Source organism: Aptenodytes forsteri, unplaced genomic scaffold (assembly GCF_000699145.1).
Source record: "Aptenodytes forsteri isolate BGI_AS27 unplaced genomic scaffold, ASM69914v1 Scaffold46, whole genome shotgun sequence".
NCBI classification, from domain to species: Eukaryota; Metazoa; Chordata; class Aves; order Sphenisciformes; family Spheniscidae; genus Aptenodytes; species Aptenodytes forsteri.
Window position 1 is genome coordinate 3,888,707 of NW_008794774.1, and position 14,874 is coordinate 3,903,580.

General features: G+C 39.8%; 1 protein-coding gene across 1 annotated transcript in view; it reads right to left on the reverse strand.

Moving 5' to 3' along the window:
* Window positions 1-14,874, reverse strand: part of MPDZ (multiple PDZ domain crumbs cell polarity complex component) — an 88,948-nt gene that overhangs the window by 34,447 nt on the left and 39,627 nt on the right. Inside the window, exons 18-21 of the mRNA XM_019470766.1 lie at window positions 12,170-12,457; window positions 11,125-11,248; window positions 6,467-6,665; window positions 3,518-3,559 (exon numbers count right to left, since the gene is read on the reverse strand). Coding sequence (XP_019326311.1) covers window positions 3,518-3,559; window positions 6,467-6,665; window positions 11,125-11,248; window positions 12,170-12,457 — 653 coding nt within the window. The remainder of the gene's footprint in view (window positions 1-3,517; window positions 3,560-6,466; window positions 6,666-11,124; window positions 11,249-12,169; window positions 12,458-14,874) is intronic.

The window sequence follows — 14,874 nt, forward strand, 5'->3', positions numbered from 1 at the left end:
AGCAGGGGGTGGGAAATCTTGACCACTTCACAAGAACGTGTAAGCTGCTGAGGAGTGTCTCCTTCAGCTCCAAGTCTCTCACTTACTTGGAGCCCTCTCCTGTCTGTCACTCCCTGATTGCAGTCCTCTTCTGTCTGTCACTCCCTGACTGCCACTGATTACCCCTCTTCATTGGTTTTCTGCTGAATACAGCAAGCAGCAGAAGGCAGAGCAAATAAACTTTCATATGACTAATGCTGTCTGTCCAAAACACTCTACCCAAATTATCGTAAGAATCATCTTTATTTGTCATCTTCGTCTGTGCCCAAGCACGTTCCCTACCTCCTCTCACATCTACCATATCTAGAAAAGTGCAGAAGATGGTCATTAAGGAGGTGCCTAGGGTGCTGAACAGGAGGAACTCTCCAGTTCTTTTAACGGAAATTTCTAAATCATCCATATTATCACCAGCTTCTTTTCTCTTCCTTAAATCTCCTCCCTCTTCTGCTTTGGCCTTTTTTCAAACACGCAAGTGTTATGTGCTTGACACAAAGTGCTTTCATTCTGAAGTGCTGGGGAGTTAACATATACTAGGGAACAAACATTCAGCAAAAGGTCACTGACTCTTATCTGTCTTTCCTGAGGGCATTCCAGCACTGGGAAACTCGCAAGACATGCAGCAGTTATTCTGCAAAGCCCTAGCAGTGAAACGGAGAGAAGCAAGAGGGAAAAGAGTTTTTGAAAATAATCACTACTACTCCTCAGCCATCTCCAACTCCAAATGCGTTGAACTATAGCAAAGTGCTAGTATTATGGTCACAAAACTCTCACGGGGCAAATGCTGCTGCAGAAGCACCACCCAGTAAGCCCATAAGAATATCTTGCCCCTACAAAAGCTACAAGATGTGCAAGCTGCATTTCAATGAACAAAAGTGTATCATTCATCCAGTTACATTCATTAGTTTCATCCCAATCAAATTCATCAATTTTCACCCTATAAAAATAAGTAGGAAATAATGTATTTTCCCTTGAAAGACAGCTGCAGTAAAGAAACCAAAATTGCAAGCAACATTTCTGCTGGCTAGAAGGCTTGGACAATCTCCTTTATGCTAAACTGCAGCTGTAAGCTATTGTTCAAAGTATCGAAAGCAGAATGGCAGGCTCCTAAAAACAAAACAGATATGCCCAGATTCAGCCTGGATGTAGGCAGTAGAGTGTGATCACTGATAGTAAAGTGTCCAACATCTTTCAACTCTTGTCCAGTCCTTTTGTGCAAGGAGCACATGGCAAACAATTTTGCAGGGTCCCAAGGTCCAAGGGTAGTAGTAGTCCTTACCTCATACTTCTGTGCAACATCAGTGTTAGAGATCAGCTAAGGGGGAGGCAAACCATATGCACTCCAACTTCTGGGATGCTCTGTTGTTTTTCATTATATGAATGAATAACTGACATTGTGCTGGGACATTCAAAAGGTACGGCTGAAAGGATGCTCTCAAACAGCCTTATATGCTACTTACAAACACCTCCCAAAAGCTCTCTTAGGTAGGTAAGCTTCCCTTTCTGTGCACAGCACAGGAGCTGAGAAGAAAAGAGGTTCACTCCACCGTTTTTAAAAATGCATCTAAAATTGAGCAACTGAATTACCTAATTGACTTCCACAGATGGAGTCAAATGTAGATAGTATCACTGGGAGCTGTTACTGGGAGCTCTTTGGAAAATTACATTATTTCTATTCTAGTGCTTAACTGCAGTTCTAATTGCCTAATTTTAAGTACTCAAAGGAACATTCAATATGTTTCTAACTGTTCATTATTATCTACAACTAAACTTCAATAATGCTTCAGCTACTTCATAAATATAAACCAGAACACTTACTTGCATTTTGCAAAAAATAGCATAGAAAAGAAAACTAAATTACATGGATCAAATGCATGAAAAGTTACATTCTGTGTAGGAGTTCACCTTTGTTTCTTGCTCATGATTTCCGAAGTTCAGTTAACTGCAAAGGTTTCTCTAGTTGCCCTTATTAGCTAAGCTGTATTACTGAAGTGACCATCCTACTTCCCTCTCTTTGCATGTTATAACTGAAATGAAAAGTTATACAAAAAAACTAGCTCTGCTGAAAGTTAGAGTTTTAGGAAATATGTATACCAGAAAGTTGTCTTTGTGAAGCGGCTGTCTGTCCTGTTCCTGCCTTCTGTGACACACAGCAAGGTCAGATTGTACTAAAGACCTTGCATTTACAGCTGCCAAGAATTTTGCTTAGTACTTCACGGGCAGACACCACACAGTTATCAAATCCATCACTTGCCGCATCGCTACTGTAGCTCACTTCTTGGAGGTCACAGTGAGGTCTGAAGACATCCAGCATCATCCTGAACAGCTCAGCGTGTGACAGGGGTGATGAGGGGCCCAGAACAAGAAGGGTCTTGGGCTCCTCTGGTCAACTCTGTTGACCCTTGTGCTGTGAAGTGGAAATAAAAATCCACCCAGGCACCTGAACGGTTCATCTGCAAAAGGGACTGATAATTGCCTTAATACGGTCAAAGGGAAAAGAGTAAGAGAAACAAGTGCCAGGAAATAGGGATGAAGACACAGAAAACAGGAAACAAGTAAATGACTGCTCTACTATTGTGTTGCATTTCTTATCTGCAAAAGAAGTTAAAGTTCAGTAATTTCAAGGGAAAGTATATGCAGGGCTTAATAACTTCCTCTCTTTCATTGCTGTACAGCTTGAAGGAGAAAGTGTTCTCATTTGCTTTCTTGAGAGCAACAACCACCCTCCTCCCCCCAGAGTTATGCGCTAGCAATGAAAGCAGTGACAATGGAAATACCAAAGGGTGTACATATGAAAATATCTTGTAAACACAACACTGCATGCAGTACAGAGGAACATTTATCACATGCTTGACTGAACAGCCACAAAAAACCTTGAAACACCAACAAACCAAATAACAAAGTATGGAAAATGTTCAGGACAAATTACTGTCATTAACACTTAAGGTCAAATTTGAACCTTTTTATACATGAAGGAAGTAAAATGTAAGTGCCACAAAAAATATGACACTGAGATTAATCCAGATATCAGTACATCGTATTCATGCTATTTCTAGCAGTGAACCCTGTACACACACACACACACGCACACGTGCTCTGAGCACGTCTGGGGTGGCTGTCATAGATGAAATTTTAAAATATTAGCAAGACTTTTTTAGAATACAGGTGTTTTCATTCCAGTCTTAGGAAGTATGCTCCAATCTTCAAGTTTAAAACCATATATATATGCATATATATACATACACACACACACACACTCTCTCTCTCTCTCTCATACCTTTTTTAAAAAAAAAAAATATATACACACATCCACATGTGCAGCCACATGTGCATGCACACACACACACAAAGAGAGAGAGAATATGTACCTATATCTGGATATATCCCTGAAATTACTATGGATGTCATAAAAGCATGGAATGATTTTACAGACAAGTTGCAACACAGAGCCATAATGAGTTTCTGAATCGCCAATACTCACACATAAAAGAGGGCCTGATCATCAGCAGGTGCTGGAGAAGATCTAGAATGTGAAGCATACGATGCAGCATCTTTTTACAATGGTGTTAACAAATGTCAATGTCTCATGCTGAATGCGAGAGGCATACTTATGTAGTTAAAAGTGTGAGCTGCTTTTTTTTTTTTCTTTTCCTTTTTTTTTCCCCTGTTCCACCTCCGCTTCATCTACACCTCCCCCAGAAAGCATCTGCTCTTTATTATTGTATATAGCAGTGATTATTAACAAGCATGGAAAATGGAATTGCAATCTATGTTTTATTTCTTGATCAGTAATTCATCCCCACACTTTAGGCAGGTGAATTCTGATACAGCTCTGTAATTATCTGACAGATGTTACAAGCAGCTGCTGCTGAGCACAAAACCCTGGCTATTATTACAGAAACATAAGAGCTGCTGGCAAGGTGGAGTGAGAAGTGAAACAGAATGCATTCTGGTAAGGCCACACATCTGGTTTTCCACACACAAAGGGGAAAAAAATTAAATACCTAAGTCTGAAACTCAGATTGCTGGTTCTTGAACTATTCAAAATCAATTTTCCTTTAATAAAATAAAACAAAGCCTTTATGTGGCAAGTAAGAACAGCTTTATGTTTTCTCAGCAAATAATGTTTGCCACTGAAACACAGCTTTGAAATAAAAATAATTCTGCTTAATCATTTTTGGGGGCCCCCTGCTACCCAAAAAAAAGCTTAGTCTAGAAGTTAAGGTGCCAACTTTGCAGCCCTGTATGGATAAAGAGGATGATATCAAGATGGCCACACCTGAGCACTTGTGCACCCCTGTTTCCTGAGGAAGACACCAAAGAGATTCAACTTGCTTATTTGAAATGTTGGCCCTTAAATTGCAAATCCTGCATCGTGGTGCACCACATTAGCTCTGAAATGACATCTATATAGCTGTGTATCCCTCTCAGCAAACAGGAAGAACTATCATGAGATAATGCTCCATATCTCCAAGTTTCTGATTTGGGACATTACCCACATGGTTGTATCATAGTATTTTTCTGGGATCCTGTATTGCTCCTGAAAGTACAAATTACAGAGAAGTTTAATTATGCTGAATAGTTTTGTATCAAAACTATGTAGGCCCAAAACTATTGTCCTTATTCTTGCAAGACTCCTTTAGAAGCTACCAAAGGATCTGGTTTTTCATTTTTTTGAAGTGAGAAAGCCAGCTTCACTTTAAACCCTTATCATGGGTATGCACCAAAGTACATAAATATAAAATGAAAGACAAAAATGTTAAGTAAGAATATGAATAGCAACTGCCCCTTTTCTGTGAGATCTTTCAGAAAGGGGATGCAGTTCCCTCTGGAAAATCTGAATATTCACGTCTTAAGACAAGACTTTGGCATTTCTGACATATCTGCAAAAGACTAAGACTACAAAACAAAACCTATAGTCACATAGTGTAAAATGCAGCAGCTATAAAAGGATAAGCACAAATAATGAACACATCTGTTCATGTACACGTGTTTGATCATGTAACTACGGCACTAATAAAAGACTCCTCACAGAAGAATGGTGCTGTAGCATTTGTGTATCTAAGCAGACATACACACACATGCATGCGCACATACCAACTGATTTCAGTCGTGGCAGTCGAAATTATAATACAGTTTGAAAGCCTACAATAATAATCAATGTCACATTTTATCAACACTGACTCGCTCATATTCATGACAGCATTGACAATAATGTAATTCATTATATGAGCATATCCCATTATTTAAACAAGCTTACATTAAATCATAATCCTAAACGCATGACAGCTATGGGGCAGACAATTAAACCTACCACCCACAGTGAAGATAATTTACCTACCTGTTCCCAAAATGCCAGGTGTCTTCAAAGCTAGAATACTTCTGGGGAAGAACGGAATGCCCTGCAGTCCGTTTTGAACTGACAGAAACCACGCAGTTACCTGCAACTACACTGGGACTGAACTGATCCCTTTGAAGGCCATCCTCTTAAATAAGTAGGAGCTTCTATTACCAACAGCTCCATTAATCCCATTTGCAGATCTGACCAAATCCATGTTACCATGGGTTTGAGAAAAACAGCTACTAGATTTTTGGAGCTGTAAACCCAGCACTGGTGTGTCTAGAGCACTGTCCACAAGCTTAGGAACAACCTCATTTCTAGATAGTGCACGTGGGCAAAGTTAACTCCACAACCACAACAGCTAGAAAGAATTGTACTTTAAAGGGAAAGTTAAAATTCTGTAAATTGAGTGAACTTGAGAAGAAGAAATTTTCTCATCAAGCAAGCAGATTTTTCAAACTTGTATTAATTACTGCAAGTTTAAAGTAGTACTCCCAAGAGCAGGTATTTATGCACTAGAGCAACAGCTCCTTCGTACATACTAATAAAAACTGGGAAGTGACTTCACAAAACAAACTTTCTGCTGTTTGTCACAGATGTACTGAAAATGTTTTAAGTGTTACTTTTCTGCATTAACATCAGCTGTCATACTTTCGGTCTGGCAGTCAAAACCAAAATCCATTACAAAGATCTCCATCAAATGAAATCATTTGTGCAATGGCCAGAACAGTCCACCTTTGAGAAACACAAACACCTTGAGGAAATCCTTACTTTCTTTGGAAGAGCCATACTATCAATGCAAAACTCTGACTAATCCCACTCCTTCGATATAACCAGGCAAGGCAGTAATGATGATGATTACTAATGACAGTAATAACTTTTCTAAGAACATTCAAAGCCTCTCACACAAGCGATTCTATCTTTCAAACACATGAAGCTGTAATCTGAAGGTTAATTATCCATCTGAAGCTGTAACTTAAATTCATATTGTAAAAACAAACAAAATTTTCATTTAGAATACTTGCATAAATAACCAAATTTTGATTATTAGCCTCTTCCTACCACAATTCATCATCTAGCTTTACCTACTTTATATCTGGTCCAATGAGCGAATGCCTCCTTAGCATGGCCCGGGCTTGTGCATTGGTTAAGTTAGTGGTTGACTCTTCATTAATGGACAGGATGCAGTCCCCCACACCAATCCGTCCATCACGACTTATTGAGCCTCCATGGATGACGCTGCGGACTATCATTCCTGAGCCATCTTTATTGGAACTTACTGTCATCCCTACAGTGAAAAACGCATGAAACAGTTAATAACATGTTTGAGCCCCAGCTCTGAGTGCCAAGAAAAAGAAATGTAACCTGGGGCAGGGAAGGTAAAAGCCAGCCAGCCTACCTGCCAATGTCAGCAAGCCTATAAACGCTGCTCTTATTCTCCCTTGCATTTCCTTCTTTCCAACAGGAAACAGCAGTTACAAATCACAATCACAGTATCTTTACTTTACCTTGTGCCATTACACATACCAGGCTCAATATAAAAAAACGGAGACAGTGGAAAATTTAAGCAGAAAATAAACAAAAAAGGTAATGAAATTGTTTCTAAAACAGTCAAATTTACCAGTCTTCTGGATGGTTCACTGAGTTTATACACCACATTTCAGTTTAGTTTATAACAGTTCTCTTTGGAAAGAGGGTGAAATGTTTAAACAGTTAATTGGGAGCATAGGGCCAATAAAACCACACACTTATTTTCAACAGAAAGCCTGAATCAGATCCCACTGAGACAGTAGCTGCCTTCCTGCTCTCCTGTGTGGGCCATCGCTTAAGGCCAAAAGAGCATCCTGACTTCTGTGAGAGCCTGTGCACTACTGATGGATACAGTCCACTACTTGAGTTACACCATGATCCCACCTGTGGCATAGCAGGACACTACTCAATGTTTATACACACCATTTAACTCCACTTTCTTTTCACTAATGGGAAATGAGAGAGAGAGACTCTTCCCCCTCCTCCCCATGGGGACTTACTTGTGGTGCTGTCTTTGTGACTGTTCTTACATGCATGAGTTGTCACTGTTATTTTCAAGGCAGTTGGTGCTCATCAAATCAACCCTGATGACAGTTCCAGGAAAAACTGTTCTTCACTAAGGCAATGGAAAAGTAGCTGAACGGCCAGCACCCTGGAAGTCCACTGGGTGGACTACCACTATCTGAATAGTGCCGAACTCATTTTTATTCTCTTTTGTGCACTAACATGGAAGCTTTCCTTCACTAAGAAGATGAAGCCACTGAAGTAAGAGCACCTTATAGAGGAGTATCTATTGGAGAAGGAGGCAGTGACTACCTCACTATGTGTTATCCTAGTTTTGCACACAAACATCAGACTAGCAAGCACTGGTAGTGCAGCTGTATGTCTGCAAGCCCTTACCTTATTGTCCAGACTGTGAGTGGAAGGAACGTAGCTACCCAGAGCAAAACCTCCAAGGATACTGACTATGAAAAAATTCTAACCATTTATATACAAACATGGCTACAGAAGACAGAGACTGAACACTTTACTCTGTGACCTTAGACCTTGGGAGACAGACTGGCTGAACAGATTTTAGAAGGCAGCTGTAAGCCCCAGGCTACCCAGACTCAGCCAACCATACAAACGTCTGCCTATATATTTGTCTCAGAGAAAAAAAAAAAAATACTGTAACCATTTAAAGAACAACACTAATCCAGATATTCATTTGTGCTTCTTCCAGGACTCCTTCCAGAAAATAAAAATCTCTTAATAGTGTTGGCTCCTCACACCCACTTGTCATTGAGATCAACATAGCTGTCTAAAGTATGAGAAGGTGGCCCTAACTAGCAAGGAACTGCCCAATAAGCTTCTTAGACACAGGAATACATCTACCTGTCTACTTTGGTATGTGGAAGTCAAGGTTTATCTTTTGGAAAAACTGCAAAACCCATCTTCATGATGGCACTTTATATTAAACTGATGAAAGAATATGGTGTTACCATTGACTGGAGATTTATATTTATGATTTGCCAGGTAACGATGTCAGCTGTGGTCAGGCGTAATTTAAACATGGGTGTATCAGACTTGTGATACAGACACACAATGCCACTGATTTATTGCCTTGCTATTAGAAAAAGTAGAGGTAAACTGCCTGTCACCTACCCCTCAGATTAGTAATGTTACAATGTTGAGCACATCACAGATGGCATTTACAGATGCCATCCTAGGGCGGGCGCCCCAGCGTTTACACTCCCATACTCCTTCCAACAACCATCTCTTGACAGATCTGCTCACACAGGTTACTCAGTCAGATCTGAATGTAAACACAACTCTGCAACAGAGTGGTCTCCACCAGAATACAAGCAGCGTGCACAGAAAAGCAAACTGTCACCGAAACAGACAAAATGTAGTTTGAAATTCTGAACCTAACTTTGCTCCTTGGTTAAGCCAGTAACCAGCAACAGTATTACCGAGGCTAGTGTAATAGCACTTTAGAAAAACATCACCCCAGTTTCTATGCTGACATCTTCATTACAACAGATCTGCAAGGCTGATGTCACACTTTGGAAAGATACAGTTTCAGGTTAAAAATGCAAATGCCACTGTCAAGTTGCCAAATGAATCGCACAGGACAATGGCATTTCAGCTCTTCTTGCATGTGGGTGCTCCGTCCTCTTACCTTTTAAAAATCACAAGCAAAAGGTTAGAGCTCCAGCTGTGGCTGGATTTGAGGAGCTGTTGCAAGTTATGGGTGACACCATTTAAAAGGAAAAAACAAGTGCCAGTTCTCAACTGAAATAATTGAAGCAGCTGCAGCTTTCAACATTGCTCACAGCTCTTGATTTAGCTCCTTTTGTAAAAATGAAAGTTAAAAGCAGTGCAGTCATGTGTATAAATTGGTCACTGTGCCCAGGCAGCTTCCCAGGCCAGAGCACACACAGACTGGAAGAAAAAGACTACAGTTAAAAGCCAGGAGAAAGCATTATTCACATTCATACTATGTATACGTGAGAGGCCAGTCTTACTTTTCATGCATGTAATGTCTGCCAACGTGCACCCTGCTCCAAGTTTGTATTTCTATGCTCTATTACGCTTGACATGAAATTTGCTTTGTATGTTCACTACACTTAAAATGCTTATAGACATACATGAAAAACACTGCTCCACTGAGCTAAGGTTTTATTGCAAACAAAACTTTTTTAACAAAATCCAAATGCCTGGAACTGCACTGTGACTTGCACCTTATACAGCCTGGCAATGAGGCCAGTAAAGGCAGTAGTTACCCAAGTACCTCACACCAATTAAAGCCAAAACTTACATCCACATCAGCCTTGCCTACAGCTTTATATTTTGGGGAGGCTGATTTTAAACCAGATCAGCTCCCAATCCAGTTTGGAGGCTGGCTGTATCATGAAGGAGAAGGTGGTATGGGGCAGACTGAGCATCCAGCCATCAGAGGGCAGTGTATTCCAGGCGGAAGCGCCCACTGAATCACAGCATCCCAGCGCCCCACCCACCACTGCGCAGCAAGGGAGTCCTGAGTGGTGGCTGTTTATGAGCAAGGGGCCCGTGGGCTGCCTTCAAGGTGCTTTCTGTGGACAGCCCATCTTAAAGTATTCGCGGAGTCACTGCAAACAGCCAGTGCCCACACAAACTCCTGCCCTACCAACACCAGAGAGTCTTCAAGGACGTGCCGTTGGCCGGAAGAAACGGCACGAGGAACCTAAACCAAAGCAAATGAACACACCAGCCACAAACAGGAGGGGAGCACCCACTGCCTCCCACCACAAAGCCTCCCCCATCCTGGATCTGGGAACTGGACTGAGAGGATGCTACCCCTGTGCTCCCCCTCACACTGCCCAGGCCTGCACCAGAGACCAGGAGAGTACACAGAAAAATGTTTCCATCTGTTGTGCCTGTTTGCTTCAAAATGTGCCTCTAGCCAGTATGCTCAGGAAGTTGCAGATTGCAGATATTTAAAATCCTGAAATTCTCTACAAAATTATAATATCATTGAGATACTGTCAGAGAGGTGGTGGATGCCCTATCCCTGGAAACATTCCAGGTCAGGCTGGACCGGGCTCTGAGCAGCAACCTGATCTAGTTGAAGATGTCCCTGCCCACAGCAGGGGGGTTGGACTAGATGACCTTTAAAGGTCCCTTCCAACCCAAACTATTCTATGATTGAGCTAAAAACATTACCTATTAAATGTATCAATGATCTGATTTTCAGAAATACTGAGGCACTTAAGATACAAGTACAAATATGTAGCAAGGAAGTGAACAGCTTGTTTAGACCCTTTTGACCATCCTCAGAAAGAAAGATCATTTTGTATTTACATACATTTGAAAGTCTAGTCTGCAGCTCTTTGACCAAAGTGTTCTTCTACAGCATTCCTCGGCTATATCTCATTTTTCCACTACATTATATAAATGTATAGACATCAAAAACCAACGTATTAAAATTGTTAACATTTAGGAATGAATGAACTCCTGTACGGGGAAAAAAAATTTCTCAGTGAGACTGGACACTTTACTTTTGTGTTCAGTGTGACAGCAAATGGATCCACTGCCATCACAGCCAAACAGGGCAGGAGCAGCAAAGAATGAATATCCTGTTATGCTTTCCCCACTAAAAGGAAAATATTTAGTCTTTACTAATAAAACAGGAAACATATGAGAAAAACAGACAGCCATGTTCCTGAACAGGTTACAAAAAACATTAGCTACCTTACCTAGACTTGAATTGCCTTTTGCAATAGTGATAGTCTTCTCATACATGTTTTTGACTGAATTTGGGGTTGTGGAACTTCCCTCCAAAGATACTGGGCATCTCTTTTCCACTAAAAGCACTTGATCCTAACACAAGGGAAAATAACATCAGTTCAGAATACCGAGATAAAAATACGATTGGACATACTGACCTCAACTCTTCTTACCTTACACAAAACCTAGGCACGTAATTAATACAGATTCCTTACACTGACATTGGAAAAGTCAGTCCATCAAAGATTAAACCGACATACATGAGGTTTCTGTTTTCATTCAGGTAATATAGAAAATCTACCATAAAGTATGCTTTTAATTTAAGGACATCAGTTACACTCTTAATAGTGGGATGAATTCAAGGGCTCTCAGACTCGTTCACCACAGATGTCTGACAATCTGCCAGTGCTAAAGTAACAAATCTTGTAAGAAATTGCAGCTCTTTTAAGAATTTCTTAATAAATCACTGAATGGAAGAAAAAAGAAACACATGTCACAGTGACTGCCATATAAAGGAATATTATGTTTGCACACTGTGGCATCGCAGGACAGTTTGTGAGCTGAACTCTGGAGGCTTGCGCGAACTTGAGGATGCAAGTCTTTCACACCACTCCCCCTTGGCTTCCCAGGCCTGGTTCCCAGCTGTGCACCTCCTCCTTGTGCCCATGCCTCTGCAGAGGTTAAGAGGGGATAAGAAAAGCCCCCTGGCCTGCTCAACAGGTACACTGTGTTCCAGCAGTGTCTACTGCTGTGAGGCATGAGCAGACTTTTATATACCCCTGTATCGCCAATCTCTGGGAGATGACTATCTATCTTGACGCCATAAATTATCTCCTCCTTTGGGTAGGTCTAAATCTGTAAGTTTTGATGTGAGCTACCACATCTGATGGACATTTATAATCAACTAACCATACACGGCTGTTGACCAGTCAATTTCTCCAAGAGATTTTATGTTTTAATATGACCTTTCTGTAGGTTTTTTTAATTATTATTTAAAAAAAAAAAAATCTTTACTTTTCCAGTGGGATCAAGCTGCATGGTAGTATCAAGGCTTGTACTTAGTGCAATTTCTGCTGTTGTCTGAGATCCAGTCCATGTTGCTGTGTTTTCGCCTTCATTTTGGTTGATATCCGAAACATCCAGAGGCAGAAGATCCTTTTTAGTAAAACCAGTTGCAGTTTCCAGGCTATTGCCCACTACGGACTTTTGCTCTCTCTCTCTCTGATTCAGATCCATGTTGTACAGGTTCTTGTCAGATACACGGAAATCAGCTGCAGCATTTGAACATTCCTCTCCAACAGGCTGTTAAACACAGGAGACAATGAACAATCAACATTCTTTTGTAGTATAATTAAAAAGTACATTTCATGCTAAAATCTGAAACAGAAAATAATCTCACAGAATTTAAACATATTTGTTGTAACATCAGTGTCTTCAGTAGATCCCTACGGGCATTTTACTATAAAATTTACTTGATTCCTCAGACAATTCCTTCTGTTTTAAAATACCAGAAATCATTGAAAATAAAGTTACTGCTGAAGGCCAAATTCTAATTTGGCACTCATCAATAAATCTCCACTAACTTCAACAAAGTAATGTCCATTCACACATTCTCAAACTAGACATAACTCCACAAGTTATTAAAATTAAAGTATCCAATTGTTTTTCTCAGGTAGAAGAACTTTGAAAGATCAAGGTCTTCCCTTTCAAAACACTTAGAAGCAAAGAGCAATTTCAAACAGTTCAGACAATAAGCATGCAATCTAATCATCCATTTAACTGAGTAGAAACGTATTTAGATACCCCTTCTACACAAAGACGGAAAAGTAAAAACTCAGTCAAATCTCAGCAAAAAATGAACATGGAGGTTTTGAACTGTGACAACAATGAAATACAATGATGCAGCTACAGAAGCTTATCAGCTAGTACTTATTGCAAGTGTATCGATTATGGCTGCCCTACTAGGATTAAGTTCTCTACAAAAAATGTGTTCAGACTTTCAAGATTCCAAGGTCCTGCATTTCAAATATTTTAAGGAATTTCAATAATCACATTCTGAAAAAAAATCTTCAAATATTCTCTAGCTCAGCTTTCAAAATAAGTAATTTTCAAAACATGTAGGCCATTAGATATCAGAAAGATATATCAAGGACTTGGAGATTGGACTTACAGGTTTTATATCAGTGTCAGGGATTTTTCTCTGACATGTAGTAAATGTAGTCACAAGAACGTCTACCTCTATCTGTATTAGCTGTTATCCACTGGTCCTACTAATTCTTCTATTGCTTTTCCAAAAAGTGGGGAAAACATGTTTCCCAGGATTTTGGGATATTTTGCAACATTGTGTATCAAGGACCTTAGAATTAGGTTTTCTCATCTTTCATGAAGTACATACATGTTTGCTCTGTCCCCAGACAATCATCAAAAAAGGATCACCTGTAAACAATTGGTTTACATAACATCTAAGATAATTTAGCAAAGCCTAAATACAACTAATCTGCATGATGTAATCAATGAAATAACTTCCTACCTTTTGGAGAACAGAACACCAGGACTATATTTAAATTATTCCATTAGGTTTCAGAGAAAGCGGGGACATCTACTTTTAAGTCCGTTTTGTATCTATTTTCAAATCAGTGAAAACAAGACCCAGATTGTACTCAACATTTAATCCATATGCTATATATACATATTAGAGTTGCAGCATATGCCCATTTTTATTTTTGTTTCACTTAAAGAAAAGCCAATGCTGTAATTTTTGAAGACAAACACAATTTCAGGAATTTCTAACTACAGCAACATGTGGCCTCATTTACATTACTTTGACTTTAGGTATTTTTTTTCATCACCTATTTTAAAAGTGACACCAAAGGCATTCAGAACCTGTCAACTGTCCTGCAGTCAGAAATAGCTGAAATACCTCTGCATTCCTCATAGCATCTAATAGCAATTTTTTCATTTTTACTGCACTTCACTTGCTTCAAAAGTCTTCTTTTATGAACAGATTTTCTTGCTATGTTTACTTTGTGAAGTCACTCACAACTGCAGAGTATAAAATGTTACTTGATAAGAACTTAATACTCACTTCATACTGGTGCACAGAGAGGAACACTGAAAAGTCAGGACCATAGTCTTTAAAAAAACCATGTAAACCGAAGCCATCTCTAAGTCAATGCTGAAAATAACTTAAGACTTTCTAGAGCCTCAACATGGCATATAATGTAAATCCAGCCTCTATCTCATAAAATGCTTCTCAGCTTGCAAAACGCATAATCGGTTTAAGTAACAATTACAGAGTTAAACAATGCAATCTGTCCCACTGGCACAGCAGACGTGCTCTTCTGTGGATTAGGAGAAACCATTAGAAGATGAATTTAGCTTTCCAACCAGTGCCTCGTAAGGGCTGAACGTATTTCAGAAGGGATAAAGGGAGTTACTGCAGCTCAGGTGTGGAGGAAAAAGCAGCAGCTACTCTATTCAAGATCACAGACTGCAAACCCTGGAAGAAATCCCTACAATGTTGTTTTCAAAGATGACTGCTAGAAGAAATGACTTGGAAGACTCTGGATTAGCAAAATAAATCTATAGATTGCCAAGAAAAAGGAGCATGAAAAACCATGGAGAGAAACAAAACACCAACTCTGACACAAACAATCAAGTCATTATGGGTATGTGACCAGGAAGAAAAAAGATACTGATCTTTGTAATACTCTTAAAGA